Source organism: Gobius niger (assembly GCF_951799975.1).
Source record: "Gobius niger genome assembly, chromosome: 17".
Lineage (NCBI taxonomy): Eukaryota > Metazoa > Chordata > Actinopteri > Gobiiformes > Gobiidae > Gobius > Gobius niger.
In genome coordinates, this window is record NC_136868.1 from 21,205,406 (window position 1) to 21,230,117 (window position 24,712).

The 24,712-nt window shown below is 41.7% G+C and overlaps 1 protein-coding gene across 1 annotated transcript; it reads left to right on the top strand.

Annotated features, from left to right (window-relative positions):
* The first annotated feature begins 1,821 nt into the window (after nucleotides 1-1,821).
* opa1 (OPA1 mitochondrial dynamin like GTPase) lies at nucleotides 1,822-24,379 on the top strand. Its single transcript, XM_079574611.1, has 31 exons — nucleotides 1,822-2,031; nucleotides 2,402-2,726; nucleotides 2,803-2,899; nucleotides 2,994-3,101; nucleotides 3,940-3,993; nucleotides 5,428-5,510; nucleotides 7,210-7,365; nucleotides 8,247-8,300; nucleotides 8,375-8,479; nucleotides 8,581-8,667; nucleotides 8,744-8,857; nucleotides 8,919-8,999; nucleotides 9,087-9,161; nucleotides 9,251-9,322; nucleotides 9,392-9,491; nucleotides 9,575-9,705; nucleotides 9,807-9,879; nucleotides 9,987-10,059; nucleotides 10,140-10,255; nucleotides 10,667-10,731; nucleotides 10,809-10,885; nucleotides 12,124-12,289; nucleotides 12,415-12,567; nucleotides 12,963-13,071; nucleotides 13,161-13,240; nucleotides 13,321-13,461; nucleotides 14,597-14,713; nucleotides 14,786-14,879; nucleotides 14,957-15,067; nucleotides 23,751-23,827; nucleotides 23,906-24,379. Exons 1-30 carry the CDS (start codon nucleotides 2,003-2,005, stop codon nucleotides 23,813-23,815), a joined length of 3,111 nt encoding a protein of 1,036 aa, XP_079430737.1. The 5' UTR covers nucleotides 1,822-2,002; the 3' UTR covers nucleotides 23,816-23,827; nucleotides 23,906-24,379.
* Nucleotides 24,380-24,712: the final 333 nt, after the last annotated feature.

Sequence of the window (24,712 nt, forward strand, 5' to 3'; positions counted from 1 at the left end):
ATTCTTTGACCCTCTCAATGGTCTGTCCATCTAAATGCAATGGCAGATGGTCAATGGAGGAACGGCCAAAGTAGATGACCATCTCTTTGGTCTTGAAGAGGTTAAAATTCATGTGGTTTTCCTTGCACCAGTCAGAAAAGCTGTTTAATTCTGACTGGAGGTGTCTGTCGGAGTTGCCTGTGTCAATGATTACTGTATCATCTGCATACTTTAAATACTGTATGTCCGGGTTGCCACTTTTACAGTCAGTTGTGTATAATGTGAACAGAACAGGAGAAACCACTGAACCCTGAGGCGACACCAGGCCAGCTCGGAGACATAGTCCCACCACCGTGTCCTGGGTCTTCCACGAGGCCTTGTCCCACTAGGACATGCCCGGAACACCTCCCGTGGGAGGCGACCAGGAGGCATCCAGAACAGATGCCCTCAGCTGGATCCTTTCGACGTGAAGGAGAAGCGACTCTACTCCGAGCTCCTCCCGGGTAACTGAGCTCCTCACCCGATCTCGAAGGGTGCGCCCAGCCACCCTGCGAAGGAAACTAATTTCGGCCGCTTGTATTCGCGATCTTGTCCTTTCGGTCATGACCCAAATCTCATGACCATAGGTGAGAGTGGGAACGTAGATCGATCGGTAAATCGAGAGCTTTGCCCCCCGACTCAGCTCCCTCTTCACCACGACAGACCGATACAGCGACCGCATCACTGCTGACGCCGCACCGATCCGTCTGTCGATCTCACGCTCCATCCGTCCCTCACTCGTGAACAAAACCCCGAGATACTTGAACTCCTCCACTTGAGGTAAGGACTCCCCACCGACCTGAAGAGGGGTTGTTGAGATGGTTGAACCTCACCACCTGCTGTCTCTCTGTCAGGAAGGAGGGCACCCACAGGATCAGATTTGAATTTATATTCAACCTTTGTAACTTCTGGGCCATAAGATGTGGCTGCAAAGTATTAAAGGCACTGGAGAAGTCCACAAAGATCAGCCGGGCGGTGTTTCTTGGTTTATCCACGTGCATCTGAACACTGTGCAACAGGGTCAAAACAGCATCATCAACAGTGACCTCTGGTGGTCAAATGCATGACAGCAGCTCATGTATGTAGTCACTTGGCCTGGAAAACCACCACACCCACTTCATTCTGCGCGAAACAAGGCGCGTGGAATGGACAGGGAACATTATGGCAGAGCCAGGCAAGTAGTCACTGATCGAGTAATCAAGACAAAATTGTGAGGAAAAAAAAATACACGCACGTACACATACAATGCTAACCCTGAAAATTAAAAACTCAGCAAACATGCTTTCAGCTGTAAATAACTTTTTATATTATTTCATCCTCGACTCGTCACATCTGTCATCAAAATCAAGAACATCTGGGCAGACACTACTGGCAACAATCTGTTTTCAATGTCCAGGTTAAAACCTTGGTCCAGTTTGCGCTTAACATGTAAACCTTCACCTCGAAACAAATTTGACCTAATCTTTACAACAAGAAGTAATTATTGACTGACCAACTGTTTCTCCATAGAACTACATGGGAATTTGTAACATCACCATGACCAATTTTCACAAAATCTATTCTATGTCTCACACACCGCGTCTCTTCTATGTTCACTCTCTCCTCTCTCTCAGACTGCTTTCCCATACATATGTAAACATTTGTTATATTCCAGTAATTATTTAAATTATTCGTCCTTAAATGTCCATAATGAGATCAATACCCTTGCTCTTCTCTTGCTCCATTGAATTTGTGGCGGAGATCAGGTAGGAACCATACTGTAGGAACCGTACAGGCCTGATATAGTCCGGACCCATATTGGAGAAGGACCGGGTTACAGGAAGTGGGACTGTGTCCTTGCTAGCTAACTGGCTTGTTTCTCTGGATGTATGGTTTGCTTCCACAACAAGCAAATGTGTGCGAATTGGAAAAATGATTTGAACAATACCTGAATAGATTTTTTCAAAAACAAGATTTGCACTTCGCCGCAGTTGATAACGGAGCCATGTTTCGTGTCGGAAGCAAAGCTGCTTGGTAGGTGAATACACAGTAAAAACGTGAGGTACCGTGACTTGACTTCTCGGTTGTCATTTTGACAGGTGACAACGGCAAAACTCAGGCTGTGTTTTTTCTTTGTTCCGTGTTTATTCCGTATAACCATAAATTATCACGTCTGAACAGTTTACCCACTGATAAATATTACGACTGGCGCAATGTAAATGGCCCGTGCTATTGCATTTTGTGTAGCCTGAGAGCTGTTTATTCGCGATTCTCTTAACTCTACTCCTAATGGTTAGTTATGGAGTATTGGAGGTTAATATTAATGTGTGATATTTACAATAAGGATGTCTGTACCGATGTGAATTTATCAAAGATCGGGTGTAACACAGACTTTATTTTACAGCATGGCTTGCAGGGACTTGGTCTCTACAAACATGGGGGTGAGATTTCGAGTCCCACTGCAGAAGCTTCACCCGCTCTCCCGGGCCATCCATCACCGCTATTCAGCAAATGCAAATCCTCAGCGCTCACCTCATCGCACAGCGGCTCGCTACTTTACATCAATGTCGAGGCTTCCGATGCGACAACCCAGGCCTTCTCCCGGATCAGGGGGCCGCAACTATCAACAGCACAGGAGCTTTTGGGTGGCCCGTCTTGCTGCGAGGTTACTGCGGCTCCGATATCTTCTCTTAGGCACAGCCGTGGGAGGAGGCTACACCGCGAAAAAGGTTCGGCATAAATGGTTGATGAAAACCTTTAATAAGTAGCTTATAAGCATTTTTTGCCTTTTTGTCTCTTGACTAGACCTATGAGGAATGGAAAGACATGTTGCCTGATTTTAGTGAATACAACTGGGTTATTCCGGATTTTGTCTGGGAATTAAGTGAACAAATAGATCTGGGTAAGTTCTCACAGATGGCTTGGTGATCTGTTGTTGTAGATAAAGTTGTTGTGTCAAGAGCTGTGCTGAAATGCTTGCATTTCTCTTTTTCCAGATAAAATTACCAAAGCTCTACCAGAGATCGAAGAGATCGCAAAACTGCTCCCAGATTTTGACAAAATAGGAGAAAACTTTACCCTCCTCAAAAGCCTACTTTCGTCTGGTGAGTGATCACAGTGTGTTTACCAGAAGATACAAGGTCAATGCTTATGTTATACTCAAACTATTCCCAAAGTCGAGAGTGTTGTGGCCAGAAGCACCCATCCAGCCCCCCAACAATCACAACATTAAAACCAAACATACTGATGGTAATGTTTACTAGGGCTGGGACAAAATATCGGATCCGATTTAGATTTGAATACTCTGTACTGCAATACCAAGTATCAATACTTTTTCAAGTAGCGCAATACTTTCAATACTAGTGCTCATTTTTATCATGCACCCCTTTTGTTTTCAAGTAACAGCTCTTTGTTACATTTTTAATTCACTTTTTCACTGTTAAGTGGCTTTGGGTTTATAAAGTTTAGACACATGACTGTTTTCTTTTTATACATTTTAAGGTTTACATATTACAAATCATAATTACTTATTGTATTGGATCGGCCCCTGAGTATATGTATCAAATGGTGACAAAAGTGGATCGTCCGAGCCCTAATGGTTACAGATAATTATAATTTTAAAGTAATTATTTTTGTTTTGCTTTTTTCATCTTTAACCCAGCTCGTAGAGTAACAGAGTAAATGGAGACCTCGTTTGTTCATATTTTTCTTGAGCAGCGAGTTATTTGTATTGCTTATCACTATTATGTGGAATGGTTTCCCAACATACGTTTGGCCCAGACACTGCCAATTGACTAACCATTGTGATAATTTCATACGCACATCATTGCGCGATGTCCTGCTTTGGTCACCATCCTTGTGCTTCTGTCATTTTTGTTTTTATTATCTTGTGTTCTTCCTTCCTGCTCCCCTGCCCTCTTCTCATCCTCCACATTTTCACAGGCGTGAATTTGGGTAGTGAAGTCAAAGGAGCTTCTGGTCTGCATCTGTTGTTAGGTGTGTAAACCCTGCTCAGCACCTCTTTTCTCTTGGTTTGTTTAACCATCATTCTGCCACAGCATTGGTGTCCCTCTACAACAATAGAGGGAGGACACGTTGTGTATTGTGGACCAGAGTGTAATGAAAGCTTTTCATCAGAAAGTTAAACATTAAACAAGAGCATGTACTGCAACAAATTGCCGTATTTGACTGTATGATGTTTCTCCTCTTTAACTACCTCTACTTTGTTTCTTCCTTTCCAATGTGTTCTGTGTCTCCTTTAACTTCTGCTCGTTTTCTCCCCTGGTATTTATAGCGCACCACTGTTTAGAGAGTTGTGCAGTACAGAGTGGTGAAGACATACATCAAATGTTTACGTAAAAGTACACATACATGAGCAAGAAATGTATCAGAGGAAAATTGTTATGAAGTAGAAAAGTATCCAGTTTCAAATGTACTTTAAGTAAAAAGTAAAAGTATTTGACGCAGATTTAGAAAACTAGAAAGAGTTTAACGTGTTTCCTTATTAAGAATTGTGCTCTTATTTACACAGAAGAGACTGGATGTGCTGCTGGTGTTTTTAGACTTTACTATAAACCCTTTCGCTGCTTACATCATCAGTGACATCAACTGGAGGCAGGAAGTGATCAAGAGAAATAAAACTAAACTAAAACTAGCGATTATAAGTATAAAAGTACAACTAAAAAATATGGTCCTGTTGTGGCTTAAGGCGCAAGAACAAGAGGAATGACATTTGAGACGATAAAATAAGGTTTATCTGATATTTCCAACAACAGTTAGACATTTATTTATCGTTACTATGACAACAGCTACAATGAAAATAGCTAGGAATCTAGCTTCCCATCTCCAGCTAAGCCCAGAATGTTTGCAAACAATTAAAGGGTCTATTGTGATGTTTCTGATCAGAACCACTGTACTGCAGCTGTAGTTTCACATGTGGTGTGTCGACATAGAAATCACTACCAAAATATATGTGTTTCAAAATACTTTTACTTTAAATACAATTCAAAGATACAGTGGAGTAAAAAGCACAAATACAGGCTCCTACATCTACTGAAGTAAAGGTAAAAAGTATCCTTCATAAAAAAGTTCCTGAATTAAAGTAAAAGTATCCCACATGTTTACTTTTTTCTTACTTTGTTACTTTCCACCACGAGGTGTAAAATGATCAGTAAAAAAAATGTTGTGTCACTCAACCTTGAACCTAATCCAGTCTTCTGTAATATTCAGGCTCATTGTGAACATGCCATTAGTGAATCACTAAAACAACAAAGGAGTGTCACTTAGTTGTAACGTGAACATTGAGTTTTTTTTATGGGGCTTAAGTTAAATTGGAAACGCCTCACTAAAATATGTCAGTTGTTAATACCTGGCTGGCGCACACATGTCTTTTTCAGCATTTTTTTTGTTTGTTTTCTTGTTTGTCTGTAGAAACTACTGGTGATCCTCAACTAAAAGCTGCGGATACCCCAACCACTGTCCTGCAAGAATCAAGTGAGAAGCAATACAAAAAGGCAAGTTTTTCTAACACTTAACAACAATTACTGAAACTTGCTGTACTCTTGACAGTTTAAAATGTATTTTACAGGGAACAGAATTGGTCCTTTTTATAGTGATGCGCGGGTCGGCGGTTTACCTGCAGTTCAGGTCACCAAATTCACATTTGATGGCGGGGTGGGATGTGTATCATTGTATTGAGCCGCGTCTAATTGCAGCATCTTTACAGCAGGGTTTTGACAGAAATACAGTGCATCCCGAAAGTCTACACACCCCTACACTTTCCCACATTTTGGTGTGTTACAGCCTCATTCCAAAATGGATTACATTTGTTGGGCATTATGGGGTGCTGTGTGTAGAAATAAACAAAGTCGTAAGAAAAAATAGAATTGAATACATTTTGGAATGAGGAATTGAAATGTAGGGGTGTGTAGACTGTGAGAATGCCCTGTATGAACCCAATATCATCTGTGTTCACAACCTGTCCCTCTGTGCGGGAGGGGGTGAGGAGAGGAAGAAGAGGGAAAGACAGCAAGGGGACACGCCAGCCCCGTTCATTTGGGAATGATTAAATCTAAAGACTCTTTAAATACCATGTTTTTGCGAGTTTTAGACAACTTTCAAGCTTTTTGTGGTCCATTCACATTGAACAGTATAATGCGTAATTTCTAATGGTCACGCGGTGGTGCGGGGTGCATTAGATAAGATAAGATAATCCTTTAAAACTTAGAAATTTGGGCCCCATGGGCTTAAAAACACCTTGACCCGTGCATCACTAGTCCTTACACTAACAAGTTATACACAATGCTTTTGTATATATATTTAAGTTACAAAGTGCATTTTCATGGCAGTGCTATAATGGTTGTAACATTTTCAACAGAAAGACGTATCATTTGTACAGTGTGCATTTATAACCATCATTGGATCTGTTGATAATGCCTTTACTAAACAGTTACAAGAACATTTCTTATTGCAGTTCTTCATTCTCTGTCTTTCTATTCTTTATTCATTTGTTTTATCCCATTCTCCTGTTTCACATCACCTGTATCATTTATGTGTTTACATAAATGTTGTTGCCACAGATAGATGTTCATTTAAACATAGATTGATACACATCTGCTTTTCACAGCCATGCCCTGCTTTTAGCTCGCAATCGATGTCTCCAACATGAAAATAGCCCGTGTCTGTGATGTTTAAAATTAAACACTGGCAGCGGTCTCTGCACTGTGGAATAATCGAGTGGAAATCTTCATGATGATCATATTGTCATGTTGGAGGCAAAGAAAATGATAAATGATTGTGATTCTGCTGCGTACTCGTATGCTTTATGTCTAATCTTACCGTAGTAAGAAACTTGCCCTGGCTTTATTCTGCTTTATAGAAAATACTGACTCAACACACACAAACCTTGTTTACTTACAAGCCTTTTTTACATCTGGTTGTGAAAAATGAACTTCAGTCAGCTGATGCTTTGTATAGTCGACACACTTCACTCAGTTGGCCTTGCCCAGCGTTCCTACAGAACTGACAGAGGTTTTGATTGTGGGAGGGGCTGAAAGGATCTTGTAGTGTTAACTTTGATGGCACCAGCTGTTCGTAAAGCGTCCATGTGACTGATGCAGGACTGTTAAGCAGCATTGGCCTGGGTGCAAAAGCAACCCCCGGAGTGTGTTGGTGTTGCTCCTGCCTCTGTCTCATTATGACGTGCCCCAGCAGGGTCTGCTTGGGGAGCTCATTCTTATTCAGCAGCAGATTCAGCGGCACGAGGAGGAGGTCCGGCGCGCCGCTGAAGCCAGTAAAACACGCCCCCCTCCACCAGAGCCTGCTCCCATTCCACCTCCGAGCCCCAGTCCCCCTCAACAGAAGCGCAAGGTGAAGGTCCCCTCTCACTTAGATGTCCCACCTAAAGTTAGACAAGATTAAACTATTTAATGTTTGCATACAATGAGCATTTGCCTGAAAGCTCTTTGCTGAGTCAGAGTAGTTTTTTGTTGTAGTGACACTGAAAAGTAGATTTTGTTAGGTTACACTAAATAAGGCATATTAGTTAAAAGATAGGGATAGGTGACTCATGCTACACTCGTTAAAATGTTGAGTTAAGTCTTGTTGCTAAAGCCATTTGGAATTACAATGCAGTGCAGGCAATGTTTAATAAAACAATGCTGCATTTAAAATGAACTGACTGCACGGAGGCCGATTACATTTTGCTGCATGGTGTGAGCTGCACATACAAACTACAAGGAACAAAAAGACCAATTAACAAGTCAAAACATCCACTTATACACTAAACATTAGGGGCCCCTTTTAAAAATCACATCAAACATGTCTCCAGTTTGTGGTGCAACGTCATGCGTTTGACTTCTTCCTGTGTAGACTCCCTTTTCTCTTAATCCTATTTGTTCTTGTGTGTGTTCTTCCACTTTCTGTCACATCAATCTTCCTAACAATTAAAGTAGTATCACAAACATACTTTGCAATAAAGTAAAAAAATCGAAAATCTTTGGGGAACATTGAGCTCTACCCTGTAGAGTCGGTTTTGTGATTTGTGCTTGTAATTGTGAATCATTAGTGCGTTGCAGAAAGTAATGATCCTGTAGTAATACTGAGTGGCTGCCTGTATTGATTTTGTGTGATTCCCATACTTTTCTTATCTTAAATCCTTTATGATCACTTTGCACGACTCTGCTGATGCTGTTGGGATTTCAGGCTTACACAGGTTAAATAGTAATATTTGTTCACTCATTTCTGTGTAGTCATCAGACAAAGAAAAGCTTGACCAGCTTCAAGAGGAGCTCCTCCGCACTCAGGTTTTTTATTTTATTAGCATGTTGCTTAATGCTTACACAAACTGTGGCTGATGTTTCTTCATTCTGCCCAACAGATGAAGTATCAACGCATGTTAGAAAGACTTGAAAAAGAAAACAAAGAATTGAGAAAAGTGGTTTTACAGAAGGATGACAAAGGAATACACCAAAGAAAAGTGAAGGTAAGGGTCACACAATCCAAGTGTTTGACTCATTATGAATCTTAATGAAATCCCCCGTCCATGTTGCTGAGTATATTAAGTGTCTCATTGTGTCTCCTCAGAAATCCCTTATCGACCTGTATTCCGAAGTTCTAGATATCTTATCTGACTATGACTCCAATTACAACACTCAAGACCATTTACCACGGGTGAGCACACTTTATTTCCTGATAATATCCTCATTGTTTTTCTGTTAGCGGACTATTCAGCATATTCTGTGTCTAGGTGGTTGTCGTCGGCGATCAGAGCGCTGGGAAGACGAGCGTTCTCGAGATGATCGCCCAGGCCAGGATCTTTCCTCGCGGCTCTGGGGAAATGATGACACGTTCTCCCGTTAAGGTCAGTGGTTGAAAGATTTTTTGTGTTGTAATAATATGTTGATGTTTGGATTGTTTCGTAGGTAACACTAAGCGAAGGCCCACATCATGTCGCCATGTTCAAGGACAGCGGGCGAGAGTTCGATCTTAACAAGGAGGAGGATGTGAGTTTCCCCTTCACTGCTCGTTTTTCTTATGTCACATGGAAATCGTTCTGCCTTTTTGACTCTTTTATTGGTCTTTTTCAACAGCTGGCTGCTTTGAGGCATGAGATTGAACTAAGGATGAGGAAAAGCGTGAAAGATGGACAAACAGTCAGTTCTGAGGTTTGTTTGCAGCATGTAGCTTTTACATGACGCATTCCTACAATTTTAGTCTCTATAAAAACAATTAATACAATTACTCGTACTTTTAGACAATATCCTTAAGTGTCAAAGGTCCTGGTATCCAAAGGATGGTGCTTGTCGACTTGCCGGGTGTTATTAGCGTAAGTACAACAGCCGATCTTGTCATTGTTTGGTGCCACAATGTATATTACTTCTTCTTTTCCCTTCAGACTGTGACAGCAGGGATGGCATCAGACACTAAAGACACTATTTTTAGTATCAGCAAGGCCTACATGCAGAATCCAAATGCAATCATCCTATGTATTCAGGGTACGTCCTCAGTCCTTCAAACCCTGTACTACATTACTTTATATGTGCTTACATTTGTTTTTATGACGATGTCATTTTTTCAGATGGCAGCGTTGATGCAGAACGAAGCATCGTGACAGACCTCGTCAGTCAGATGGACCCTCAGGGCAAGAGGACCATATTTGTCCTCACTAAAGTGGACCTGGCTGAAAAGAACCTGGCCAGTCCAAGCAGGGTAAGGCATCACTCTTATATTTACACAGCTCACCACCAGAGGGAGCCCTGCACTTGGAGTTCAGCACCTTCACTTCTCTGAGTGGCTTTGCTGTGTTTCAGATTCAACAAATTGTGGAAGGAAAGCTGTTTCCAATGAAGGCACTGGGCTATTTCGCTGTAGTAACAGGAAGAGGTGATTTATTGATTGATTTTATTTGGTTTGTTTGTTTGTTTTGTTTTTTCATTATTGTTTGGTAATTGTGTTCTGTGTACTGCTCTGAAAATACCATATTGTTGTAGGAAGCAGTGCTGAAAGTATAGATTCCATCAAAGACTATGAAGAAGACTTTTTCCAGAATTCCAGATTACTCCGGCAAGTGCATCCGATTACTTTACTTGTAATTCATCATCATATTGTATTGATTATGTACAATAACTTGCATTTCCATCTAGGGACGGGATGTTGAAGGCTCACCAGGTAACCACTAAGAACCTGAGCCTCGCAGTGTCTGACTGCTTCTGGAAGATGGTGAGGGAGTCTGTTGAGCAGCAGGCTGATGTCTTCAAAGGTTTGTCCTTACGTGTGTTTTTCTTTTAATTTGGATCCTGCATCTATTTAAAGGTGCACTCTTTATCAACGTTGTACTGGGAAAGTACAAAGGTCCTTTACTAACAACATATGAGATTTATGGCCATGAGACTCCAACTCCCATAGGCCTATTGTGTGGTTGATCGATCTATAGCCGTCAAATCACACACAACCGGCTTCCGTCCTCCAAGCATGGTGCCTTTGTGGCCCCACAGACCAGCAATTAGCCTAATCTCCACTGTGGCTTGGGACTTAAGGAACAGTCTATGGTTCTCTGTGCTGCGTACTGATCTATCCCGGAAAACACAACCGTTTTTTATTTAAACACATAAATCTTAAATAAATGGTTTCTATATAGGTGTGTTTTGGTAAGTGTATTTTCTCCCTGCAGCATCCCGCTTCAACCTCGAGACTGAATGGAAGAACAACTACCCTCGTCTCAGAGAACTGGATCGTGTAAATCCACAGATCTTTTTATTACCTCATTGGAAGATTTGTTTTGTTTTGTTTTTCATGTCTCATTTTTTCCACAGAACGAACTATATGAGAAAGCTAAAAATGAAATCCTGGATGAAGTCATCAGTTTAAGTCAAGTGACACCACAGCACTGGTAAGCTCTGGTATTAAACGCATAATGCACCACAATCTTTTAACTATAGTATTCTATTGTATTGTGTAAAACAGTGATAGGCAGGTATCTGTTACATTTTGTACATTTACTTGAGAAACCCTTTGAAAGAACATTACACGTTACTCAGTCCTTAAAGGTGCACTGTGCAACTTTTGAAGTGGAAAAAAAAACGTGTGTATATTTGACCTTTTAGTGACTCAGTAGCGTTATGGGTGCAGCATGGCACCTTTGCTTTCCCTCACAGTGGCCTTTATGCCGCTCCAAGATTAATTGTTTGTATGGGTTCGTCCCAGAACTGGCCAGAAACAACAAAACAATGGATTCTGGAGCATCATAGACGCCGCTGTGAGGGAAAGCAAAGGTGCCATGCTGCACCCATAACGCCACAGAGTCACTGCTATGATTTCTGTGTTGTCTTGACCTTTTTATATCGTATATAATTTCTGCTTTTTAACTGTGTTGTGAAGCACTTTGTGGCCTTCGTCTGTGAAAGGTGCTATATAAATAAAGATTACTTACTACCTACTCACTGAAAGGGCAAATATGCAAAAATATTAAGGGTTTTTTATTCCACTTAAAAAGTTGCATAGTGCACCTTTTAAATAGAATTTTCATCAAGCGCCTGTTTGAGTATATTTTAAAGTAATGCTACTCCTACTTGAGTACATATTTACACCACTGCATGTAAGCTTTACAGTAGGCACATTTCAGGTTCTCTGAGGCCTGTCTCCAGTGCATAAATGTGTGGTTATGCCTTAAATAAGATGCATGCATGGTGTTGTGGGCGTCCCCTGTGAGCGTGCCATCAGTTGTCTCTGATCAATACGAGAATGAATGGCCCATGGACGGGAACAGGGTGGCCCTGTTAGCCCTCAAGCAGCAAGCCAGCAATATTGGAGATAGCACTTATTGACAGCAAAGAGTGTGAGCTCGAACAAAGGGGAGTCTAATGAAATATGAGCATGTGTTTATGATAAATGAGAGGCACAGCTCACTGTGCTCACTGTTCTCACCAGGGACCTCCTGTTTTGTCCTATTGTCGCTCTACACTCAGAATGCTAGCTACTAATAAGATTCTGATGCTGTGTTAGTTTTCTGTCAAATGTGGACTCCTTAAGACTGTGCAAGTTCATAGTCTAAGATCCAGTCCAACATTATTAGTAGTTTTTTGTTGTATTTTGTATTCATGTCATAACGACATGTGCATCTTCACACAGGGAGTCAATTTTACAAAAGAAACTGTGGGAGCGCGTTTCGACTCATGTGATTGAAAACATCTACCTGCCTGCTGCCCAAACTATGGACTCTGGTACCTTCAACACCACCGTAGATATAAAGCTTAAACAGTGGACTGACAAGCAACTTCCACACAAAGCACTCGAGGTTAGTCTGATTTTCTACTTGCCCATTTTAGCTGTAATATTTTGGCAATAGTTGACGGCGTTCATTCCAGAAGGCCTCCCGAGATTGAATGGCATGACTTTCTTTACGACTTTGTGCCTCTTTAGGTTGCCTGGGAGACGCTCCAGGAAGAGTTTGCCCGCTTCATGGCTGAATACAAAGGCAAAGACCAGGACGACATTTTTGACAAGCTGAAGGAGGCCGTTAAGGATGAGAGCATTAAGAGGCACAAATGGAACGAAAGGGCCATGGACAGCCTGGTAAGTATAATAGAGACTCTATGTATGAATATCCACTATACTTGTTTGCTTGTAGGTACAGATTCGGTCCATTATCAGCCTCTCTTACTGTCCCTTTGAATGCAGGTCTGTAGGAACCTTCCTCACAGCAAAATCATCCCAACTATTAAGTTTTCGGACAGTTCAATCACTCTAAAGTGCGAAAGCCCGGTGTCATTCAGAGCAACCTTAACTGATCAACAGCCTTTATGTACCTGTTGCTTCACCTGTTGAGTCAGTTCAGACAGATTTTGATATGTCAGACTGTAGAATAGTAGAAGAATTTGAATTGAAATTGATTTTGTCTCCATAACATCCCCATTTTTACTATATTCTGCAGCATTCATTTGGGAATTAAATGTATTTCTGTTTGTCAGCGGGTGATCCAACACAATGCCCTGGAGGACCGCTCTATTACTGACAAGCCTCAGTGGGACGCAGCTATTCAGTTCATGGAAGAAACCCTGCAGTCCCGGCTTAAAGACAGTATGTTACATAAGGAAGGCTTTATGTTATTTGCTAGGGCTTCAATATTTTAATCTCAAATGTACCCTCTTTTTGTTGTGCTCTTGAAGCGGACTCCGTCATCAGAGACATGGTGGGTCCAGACTGGAAAGAGCGGTGGATGAACTGGAAAAACCGTAGCTCAGAGCAGGTTCGTTTTAAACTCCAATGCCATATCAGAAACAAAATAGCAATGTTTGGTGATTGTTTATTGTATTTCATACTTTGTAGCACATCCGAAATGAAACAAAAAATGAGCTGGAACGCTTGCTAAAACTGCATGATGAGCATACTGCGTATCTGGCCAATGATGAGGTGACAACCGTCCGGAAAAACCTGGAGGCCCGTGGAGTCGAGGTTGATCCTGTTCTGGTGAGGATCATTCTTTAAGTCACTGTGCATTGTAACGTTTGTCTCAAAGAAATATGCAAGTTCCTCTATGTATTGCTGATACATAGAGCTGAATAGGGCTGGACGATTATGGAAAACAACCTGTTCCTCTGAGGCTCCCCATACGTTTCTGTTTTGTAGCTTTGTAGCTGATTTTACGAGTAAAATCACCAGTCCTTCTTTCTGTTGCATGTGTCATTGTGCTTCCTGTTTGTTTGGGCTGCGTGTTTCCCTAGGACTGACCTGACAGGCCTGCCGAATTGCGGCGTCCATATTTTTTTCTGAATTCTCCTCGATTAAAACGCACCACGCTATTATCATGAACGACCTTTATTAAAATCTCGATCAGATTAATTGCCCTGCCCTAGAGCTGAATATACTAAATGACCAGGTTATTCCATCAATTGACGTTTTCTTCCCTGCTGCCATGGGCATATTCCAAGCGGAAAGTGTCCTTTCTTTTGGCAACTTTTTTTCTTTTCTTCTGTTGGGCAATGTACGTTGCACTAACATTGTGTTCATTCATTGTGATTAATCAATCCTTTTCGTAGTCCCTGTAGGGGTATTACAAGTGTCAATGGGATGATTGGGGCGTCTTTCATCTCCCCCTGGTGTCTCTGGCCAGAAAAACCACCCTCGCAATACACACTAAAGTAATCACAAAGAAGAAGCTAGCGGGCAATGCTAACTGTGGGCTATCGTCACTTAAACGGTATTTACAGCCAAGTTTGAGTGAAAAAAATTACTCCATTGTGTAATTGGATGTACAATATCCCTCTCTCCCTTTTTTTATTTGTCTTTGCTGTCAGTGTAGCATTTACTCTCATAGACAATTAATAAGTAAAAAACCACAACGTGCTACGACACTTGCAGTGGCGCTTATGGCCTCTAGGGGCATGAGTTACTTAGTTCTGCTTGCTAAGTTCATTCAAAAAATATGTATATTAAAATATTATTTCTTAATTTTTCAAGTAGCGTTTTGTGGTGTAGAATCTTTACCCTTACAAAAGGTATTACTGCTATTCCCTTAAAAAGAAATAATTCACAGAGGTCTATGGAGTGGCGGTGATCTGCGTTTGTATTCTGTCTAATTGAAAAACCTTTCAAAACTCTACAGATCAAGGACACATGGCACCAGCTGTACCGGCGACACTTTTTACAGAAGGCGCTGTCACACTGTAATCTTTGCAAGAGAGGTTTTTACTATTACCAGAGGCACTTTGTTGATTCTGAGGTAAGCACAACAAATGAGCTGTATATTCTGACCTTATTCCGCTGTGTTGACGAGGCCACTTCCATCCCACAGCTGGAGTGCAATGACGTGGTCCTGTTTTGGAGAATCCAGAAGATGTTGGGAATCACTGCCAATACTCTCCGGCAGCAGCTCACAAATACCGAGGGTAACCATTTCAGTGATGAACAACGATTAAAAGTCAAACATCACAAAACTGATTCTTGGATTTGGTTTTCACTTCAGTTCGGCGGCTAGAAAAAAATGTAAAGGAAGTGTTGGAGGACATTGGGGAGGATCATGAGAAGAAAACCCAGCTCATCACTGGCCGCAGAGTCCAGCTTGCTGAGGACCTCAGTAAGAACCTTTTTTTTATTATTTCAGAAGGTCATGACTGCTGCTCACTCGGTGTGGCTGAGGCGGTTACTAAGATTTGAACAATTATGTTGTTTTCTATGATTTCACTTTTATGATTTCATGCATTTGCCAATAGGTGTCACTGATGTTAAAGATTAAAGCGTTTAGATAACACTGTACGTGCCCAATACTAGAGGAACAAAACAAAATCTTTGGGATTATTCTTATTTGAGGCAAAGATCACAGATAAAGCGGACATTGAGAACTCTGGGTTCAACCAATTCCGTCAGAATTTAATAGTAATGCGGCCATTCCCAAAGTCTGGAGCATCACAGTTCTTCGGGGGGGCCCCAATAAAAATAAATATGCTCTTATAAAACATTGGTGCGTATTATAAAAATGACGTATGAAATAACACACATTGCAATAACTGTTGGCTAAAGTGGTACATTTTAAGATATACAGTACATATACATTTCCTTTCAAACTCTCTTTTTCTGCTATGTACTTGTTTTGAAGGGCCCCTCTGCAGGGCCCATGAAGCTCCCAAACGTTTTTGGCTGGGATCCCAAAAATTGATACATAAACAACTCGGGAACCCCCATTGTACAAAGTTATTGCCTTTCATACTGCTTTACAGAAAAACATTTTAAAATGAAGTTAATATGTATTTAAGCAGTTTGCTTAAGTATTTGAATGGTTTTCACAAGTTATATGCTGTTTTACATTCAAAAAAATGTACTAAAAACGGTAGCAGGCCTCGCGACCCCTACTTTGGGAACCACTGCCCTAGAGGACCGCGGACCCCACTTTTGACACCACCGCAGTAATCAATAATATAGTTGTTTGGCTCCGTAGATAAATATGAAACAATCACAAGCCTGAATGCTTGCAGTTGTTGCATATTGAAGCAGTCATTGTCAATTTAAGATTTTTTATTTTTTTTTATTTAAAGAGGCTAGATGCAAGTTGGCCATTTTATACTCACTACTGCCATCTCAGGCCTTATGCGTAACTGCAGCTTCTATATTAAACTCATGCATGACGGCACTTCGGACCCGAATTAACACCTTTTTGAGTGACAGTGCAGGATTTTAGAGACAGTTGTGGCTAATAGGTCTGGGCTCATTCTACACATTAGGACATGGCTGGAACATGTAGGGGGAGGAAAATACATAATTTAAACTTTTTTAAACTCTGTATAGTCCCTTTTAAGTACCGTGCTACATATTTAACCTGTATATCGAAAAGATAGAGACAATTATCCGAAAAAGGATACGTTTAACAAATTCCTGGCTCGATGAATTATGAACAACTTTTCTATTTTCTCCGGTGTCCAGGCGCACATAGCTTCAGGCCTAAACTCACCTTTGGATGGCCAATAAATTCTAAATGCTACTTGTTCCAGCTTGCCGCCTTCTCAGTTTTGCATCTCTTGGGAAACTTTATGACCCCCATCAGGATCACCTGTGTCCAGCTGACCTCAACCTTCTCTGCTAACCTCTGAATAAATGGACAGCCTGCAATGAGCAATTTTGGAAGTCTTAGAAGAAAAAAAAAAGGTGATAGAGCTCCTGGTAGGTTTTTATGGAGCAGAAGTGTGCGACAAATCACAGCGCGCCGTCAAAGCTCGGATCACCCAGGCCGGGACTGCTCAGGTTACACATACAGGTCAGGTGTGTGCGTCAGTGAAAGCTGCTTCATGAATGGCGCTCTGTGGAGAGGGGTGTGAGTGGGCCTGCATGCGCCAGGCCAGCTGTATGGCTCTCAGCCCAGGTCTAATGTGCCACCACAGGCTTCCTCGGGGACCACTGGGATGTTGCCTGGCTGCTTTGCTTCTCTTCATAGAAAACGGTTTGAATGGTTCCACAGGAAAAGGCACGGTAGTACTCGGTTCAAGAGACTGAGGTGTATTGAATGTCACTTAGGGTTCATAGTTGGGAGGATAAATTTTCACTGGATCGTAAATTCTTAACAACTTGATGTAAGAAATGATGTCAGTTTTACATAAATCCCTGAGCTTTTTTTTCATATTAACTGTTTTGTCTTCCTATATTTACGTAAAACTAAAACCTTTGCTGTAGCTGCTTCAAAAAAATGGAAGTAAAATAGGAGCTACTCTCTGTGGTGATGTGTGAAAAGCAGTATTTACTCATTGATACTTTCTCTTTTTTGATGTGGACGCTGTGTTAAACAATAGCCCCCTGGTTGTCTGGGCTTGCTTACCGGAATGCCCTCTGAGCCGCGCACAACTTTTCCTTTTATCTGCTCTTGAACAGCCTCCTCCACAGCGATTAGCGCAAGCTCAGCCAGAAAGTGCTGCTCTTTGTTATAAACGATGACGTGTTGTCCTCAGGTGTGTGCACCTGAATAAACTCTATGGACCAACAGTTATAGCTTGTGCTGCAAGTAGATTTTTGCGACGAAAGAAATAATTGACTTTTACAAAATGCAAATAAACCTCATGTCTGAAATCTCGGCAAATCGGAAATGGATCAAAGCAATATTATAAAATTGGTCAAGACCGAAACATCTCTATTTAGAATTCTATAGAGATGATAGATTCTCTCTAAAATATATAATGGTACTCTCTAAAAACTATACTCTCTAAAAGGATGTGTAGTACTAAGACAGAGTTTGAGCCCAAATGTGGGAGCTACATCGTCACAATCCAAAATCTAATATATTTTTTATTGTTTCCATATTTAAACATTTACTTGTCAAATATAAAATGTATTCCGTCTGCACTCCCTCAGGCCAGAGTTCTCATGTCTCGTTACAACAGTCACTAGTTTGCAATGTGACTGTGCTGAACCCAAGGCTTCTCCCCAGTGGCCCAGTCCAAGTTTGTATTTTCCCACAGATGAGGAAACCTCAAGGCCTCCGTTGTAGCCAAATGATCCATTTTCTCTGTGGGAGGACCACATAAACATGAGGCAGACTCCCCTCCAGTGTTTTATCTAATCTTGTCCCTCTAAACCTCGAGTATGTGGCTTCTGACTTAACAGATCCTATTGTCTCTTGTGGAGCATCTAAAGGCCGTTAAACACTTCTAGACCTCTATTTACTTTTATTCAAGTTTGTTTCGTCAAGAGCCATCTATGTTTCCTCTTTGGCTCTTTTATAGAAGATTTTAGTTCCAGTTGTTTCACATTACTGTAACCACCTCCAGTCTCTCCAGCCTCATCCCTCTCTTTGTAGCCGACAGTCCAGTGTAAAAAGCATAACTGATGTTAAAAGCATGTGGCATCCCTCTCCTTTATGCTTCTGCTTCCTCTCTGTCTCTTCTTCCGCCATTAAAGGTCTTCTTTCTCATAAGTTTTCCATCTGCTTTAAAAGTAGAATATGTACTGCAATCACAACTCGACCTGTGGTGCCTTAAGCTGCATGTACACAGTTTCAAGTTTATGATCATACCAAACTTCACCAATTCAGTGACTGAGTTTTAACTTGTGGAGGCCTGCACTAGCACTGGTCAGACCTTGGTTAGAGTTAAAACAAGTGCTGAGATTTTGGCACCTTTTAAAAACAGCAGCTTGTTATGCCGGTCAAACTGATTATTTTCAAATGCCAAAATGAGATGAGTTTGTATAAAATGATTGGCCTCACAAACACGCTGGTGGAGTTGCTGATGCGTGTATAAAAGGATGAGGCGGTAAAGTCAGGGTGACGAGTGTGGGAAAGTGGGGAGTGAAAAGGTGCTGTGTGCTGGTAGGAAACTTAAGTGAAGCTTCTGTTCACGTTTTTTCAGCACAATGCAGCCACAAGGGACCGCTTTCCCCCGATCCTCCTGTCACTCACGCTCGCATGCTCACGCTCGCACACAAAGACCATCAGGTTTTGAGAGATGACGCAAGAGGAAAACCATGCTCGATCTCCACTTTTGGATAAAAAATTACTGGGGAAATACTTTTATATTAATGGTCAAACCCAATGATGGCAATGTTTGATTAGTCATTATAAAAGTGTCATTAACAAACGTGAATTTTTTACATGATTTTGTGGTATTAACCAGTTTAGAAGTAATGTCTGTGCCCACTTTGTCCTTCGATTGAAACACCTGCGGTGACTCGAGCGTCCAGACTTGAACAGAGTTATTGTTTTTGCGTTCCCTCCAGGTGCGTCGCTGTCTCTTCAGTGTAATGTGAATGTGATGGTGTGTGGTAACCAGTGCAGCTGTAGAGAAGAATTCACCTTTAGGGCAACACTCGTGAAACATAGGCTTAACTTTAAAATCTTATTCCATGCTTTCTGCTATTTGGTGTTCTACTACTACTACTACTACTATTGTATTCATAGCCCTCTATTATTTCCAATGTTATGTCTTGTTTTTCTTTCTTGTTCTATTTAACACACAACTTTTTCATTTCATTTATTCATTCATCAGGAAAAAGATAAAAATAAAGGTCTTGTCCGTACTAAAATGAATTGTTGTCTTGGTAATGCAGCAACCAAGCATGAGAACTTGCCCCATGTCTTCCTCCCATGTGCAACACCTGTGACTGCAGCAGCACCAGGGATTATGGCCGGATTTGTGCTTAAAACAGTCCTGACAGGTTGACATCCCAGGCCCATGTGGCGACCAAAGATTGATTGCCACTTAGCTTCAGCACTGTGCTCCGTTTGAGTGCAAAAGGTGAATTCTGCAAACCGTCAGGCTGCCTGCGTCGCTGATGACGAGGCTGATTTAGAGCAACTTGTACCGTCTCTCTATAGACTGCAGTTTCTGAAAGACCAAAATGAGAACTGCTGTTTCTTTGGACTTAGAAATGTTTTAATATTTTGACGTCCCATGTATTTTTGTTTTACTTATTGTATTTATTTATTTATTGCTAGTTTCACCTTAAAGCCCCTATACCTGATTTTTCCTTGCTTTTTAAAGTAAGTTTTTATTGTTTTGTCCAAACTCATTTACAACTTAGCATTTTTCTAATCTTCCAATTCTCTAAAGAGATGTATTCTAAGCAGCTCTTTAAACTTTCAGGGCCACTGTCACAATAATGCTAACAACAACTTGCCTGTTCCTTCTCAGCAAAAAATTCTTCTTGATTAGTTTACAATTTAATTGTCTTACCTGAAAAAATATCGGGTACAAGGCCTTTAAGTTCTATTTTATTGATACAAATGTTTTTAGGTGTGTAATCCTCATGTATCTTCATTAACACTGGTTCATCTGAAACACTGGTTTCAACTAAATTCATCCCTTAATTTGTCACAGTGCCCTTAGTTTTATAACCTAGCACTAAAAAAAAAGAGTCTCTTTAAGCCAACGAAGTCGCAGGCAATAAAGCCTAAACTGCAAAGTGCCCTTCTGTCCAGCTGGTGCACTTTCCCTACTTGTTTATCTGTTTTTGTTTCGTCTGCCCTTCGTCTGACCTTAAGGTTTAACCTGTTGAGTCCCAGTCCTACACAGACTTTGTTGCACACTCTCAAGCATCTGTTTTCTAGATACTCTTTGGCCTGATTCATGGCTATGTCACTGACACAACATTTGAGGCCGTCAACATCCCCGCTCTCCCAGTGTCCAGGTCTCCCAAGGCTTCCATTTTATAGCGTGAGCAGTTGAATAAAGTGACAAATCAAGCGGCACTCTGGTGGAAAAAGGCACTTCTGTTTGTTACATTAGGAGCGGGCTTTACAATGAGGACATGGCTAAGGCTTAAACATGCAACCTGCGCAAATATAGCATTTCATGAATGAGTACATGTTGTGACAGAAATGAAACTCTCCGCCCACCTTGTGAACCATTTTGTTGTTGGACGATTTCTTGAGGATCTAGTCTCTACTACCTTGGCACCAGCTTCATCTGCTGAAATCTATCTGTTGCCACTTTTTCATTTCATCCAGGCTTTCTTTATGGTTCCCTTCCTTTCACATTTCGTTACTAGTGTGGCCATCACCCTTAGAGAGCGGATTATTTTTGTCTTGAGCTTCTCTGTCCTCTCTTTCTCATCTTGTACATAGTTTTACTTTCCCTCTGAGCGAGCTGCTTGTCCACTACTGCCATGCACTTTCACAGTCTAATTACAGGTCAATTAAAGGCTTTCTGGCTCGGCTCTCCCCTCTGCCAGTGCTGAGGCTGTCGCAGGCTTAGCAGACTACAGAGCAACAGTGAATGAGATATCATTTCATGTGGAGATCAGCGAGAGTCGGCCTTAAAAGGAGGGATTGTGGAGGAAAGGCCCCCTCTCATTCATTTTATGGGCGAGAATCCCTCCACCCAGTGCAAGCCGCACAACAGCTAGCATCTTAAACACGGGGCCTCTGGGATAGAGGCCAGAGGATTATGGGAATATTCATGACCAGATAAAGGAGTGAGCGCTTGAATGACTGTGTTTTGGGGCTCATCTCTTAGGTAAACAGGCTCCTAAATGGACTTTTAGATTGCTACTCCCACTGCTCAGTAAGGGATAGCCACTGTCCACTGTTTTGCTTCTTTCTGTGGCCACTGTCTTTTTGTGGCAAACAGATGGTGCTAAGGGAAGTAAAGATCTGTTTCTCACACTTTCAAACGCATGATATTGGCTGTTCTGAAAACAACCATTATCATCATTGAAGGCCTCCTGGGGTCGTAAAAGCCACTCAAAGCTCATTTTGAAACCATTAAAATCGCGCTGTAGAAGTTAATATATTTCAGCATTCTCGTCTATTGAACGGTGTGGGAACTGCAGAAAGTTTTTTTTTTTTTTTTTTAAGAGCACTGTTAGGGTTAGGGAAATACACTAGAGACATGGCACGAGTAGTAAGGACTTCTCTGTTGCGTTCTGCTTTCGTTGGATAACCTCCAAGCTTAAACAGGGATGTGGGACGTTGGCTAACAGGTCAGTATAAACTGCCTGCTGTCCTCATTGGTCACATATTCTAGTCCTTCGACCGTTGGCATTACCCTTACATACGGTGTACTTTAACACAGATTTTCAAAGGGGCAGACCATCCTCAGCCACATCTAAACTTGGTTCGTCTTTGAAGCCTGATCTCGGGGTTTTCCCACATTTAAAACCCTGACAGTAGGTCCCTCCTCTGCTCCAGCGGGACACACACACACACACACACACACACACACTGATGCCTCTAATCCCGTTGCGATTGGCCTGAACTGAGTGGACTTGTCCTGTGGTTGCAGCCTCCACAGATGCACTCTTGAGTACCGTCCCTTTGAGCCGTGCCCTGCGGTGGGCTGTGAGCTGGAATGGCGTAGAGCAGGGTTATGTTTCATTCAACCTCACACCTGCTGCATGGACTTGTCAGCGTGCCCCTGACAGGCCCCCTTAATGCCTCCATTAGGTGTTGTAATCTCCCCCCAACGCCTTGCCATTTCGCCTGAGTGTGTTAACAGAGTATCAAAGGATGGGATTTTTTTTTTTTTTCCCATTTGCCACCTGCCAGCAGTAAATGTGTAGGAAGGTGAAGATGTGGTAGAAGGACTGTACAGCTCAAAACACTACGATTATGAAGTTTCTCTACCAATGTCGTGTCTGTCATACAGGACATGCGTGAGGGTGTGTGCTGCCATCTCCCAAAACCCCTTTTGCTTTTCATCCATCAGGAAAATGATACCTCCGCAGCCGTGCTCCCATCAAAGTCACCACTCTTTAAACCCTGCATGTGATATTTGGTTGCACCTCAAGCATCACGTGCAGTTATTACCTTCGTGCTGACCTGGAATGGGCACAGTGGACATTGTTGGCCTTTAGCACTATATCACCATCATTCATCTCCTGGGTCTGTTTACCGCTGGTCTCCTCACAGGAAAACGGTCAACAATGAGTTGCCTATAGATCTCGTGCAGTCAATTGATCAACACCGAGCGCCGCTAGTTTGTTCTTCAGAGCCGCTGTTTGAGTTTGTGCTTGAAGGAGATCCAGACAGATTAGCGCAGTTGACAGTAAAGCTGGAGATCCAGCCCCAGTCTTGACGCTTTTTAGTTGGTATTCAGAATCCTAGCTTCCTTTTTCTTTTTTCTTTTTTGGCCTGCGACTTCCTTCAGCCACTGTTTAACCAGCGATTAGGACTACTTTAGGAGGCTTGCGCTTCTCGTGTGACACTACAAGTCTCGTGGAATAGGCTGCCGTTCTCAGCCAGTGCCACGACAATAGCAGTGTAATGGTGAAAAGAAGTGACTGTTTCTCCAGTAGACTCTCTTTCATGTGCGATGTTGTTGTTATGGTATCTCCCAGTGTCCATTAGCTATGTGCCTGGGAGCCATGAAAAGGAGAGGGTGGGATCTTTGATGTGGTTTGAGCAAACTGGGAAAGCCTTCATCATCAAATGTGTGAAGAAGAGTGTGCCTTGAGCTTCGGCTGTCACTGTGGGTGCAGGCCATCTGGTGTTTTGCTGTGAAGGAATTTCTACCTCCAGCAAACTTTTTTGTTTTTGTTTTTTTCCTGGATTGCAATTTAATTCAAAACTTCAATTTGACCAACGATAAATCAGGGTTGGTCGATAATCCCTGTAATGATCTGCTGATCTGATATCGCCATATCGTGATTCAGTGCTTCTCTGTTTTAATGCAGCTCTATGCTCAAATACATATACTGTCCCCCACTTACGCCTCCTATTGGTTCAACCCCCGTCATGGTCTGAGTCAGTGATGGGAATTTAACCGATAACAGTGAAGACGTGAACTTTTCGAAGCAGCAGATTTGAGATTAAAGTCAAATATTGTTGTTTTCTCTCTTTGCAGAGAAAGTTCGTGAGATCCAGGAGAAACTTGAAGCCTTTATAGAAGCACTTCACAAGGAAAAATAATTGACACAAAAGGTAAATACATAACTTGATTTAATCATAAAATAAACATTTGATTTAACTGGAATAAAAGCTCTTGTCTTTTCTGAACAGAACCTTTTCAAGTAATCCCAACCCAAAGCACTGAGCAAACAAACGCTGTACATGACTGACTTCAGTCCCTGATCTCTTGCCCATCACTCAACGGATTTTAACCTCCATCCTCTCAGACACATGGAACTGAAGATTTCTCTGTCATTTGTTGCCATCTGCAGAGGGATTTGAACTCGGACGCCTCATCACTGTCACCTCCAGGATTGCTTTGCACAGTGTTGTTAAGAGGACAGAAAACATGCTCTTCTCTGAAATCGTCTATGTAATATGTCTAAGTAATGATATGTGTATATTATTATAATGTTGATGCTGTCATGAATGGTTTAATGGCACTGATTATCACATTGGTCCCTAGTAGTTCCTTTGGCCTTAGTCTTCGTGCATTTTGCATCCGGAGCACTACTCCCCAAGAGTTATTTTTTTCTTTGTACCGCTTATGGACTTAGCATTGCATACAAGTCTTGTTTAACTCAATGTACATTTTTTTTCTGTTTCTACTCTGGAATCCAACTTTAAAGTGTGTGAATTTAAATTGCCATTAAGAATAAGATGACGTGTAATTGAAAGATCTACATTTTGCATGTCTGCGTATGGATGGCAAGATAACAGGATTGTTGTATTCAATTTACACTCTGTAATCCTATAATTCTAGCAGTCCACTCATCTTGGGTGGTTTCAATTTGGTGTGAAACGTATAACAGGCATTGTGCCTAAAAGGGTAAATGCGCCGACTGCCATGGCCACTTTCTCCTGTGCCAGAAGTGTCCATGCTTCCCATTCATGCAGCCTCTTTGCACTTGGTTTGTA

Excerpts from the sequence above, each read along its gene's own strand:
- opa1 (XM_079574611.1), top strand. The coding sequence starts at position 2,003 with ATGTTTCGTGTCGGAAGCAAAGCTGCTTG. Across the intron at positions 9,706-9,806 it reads ACCTGGCCAGTCCAAGCAGG|ATTCAACAAATTGTGGAAGG; the intron begins GTAAGGCATCAC and ends GCTGTGTTTCAG. Across the intron at positions 13,072-13,160 it reads GCAGTCCCGGCTTAAAGACA|CGGACTCCGTCATCAGAGAC; the intron begins GTATGTTACATA and ends GTGCTCTTGAAG.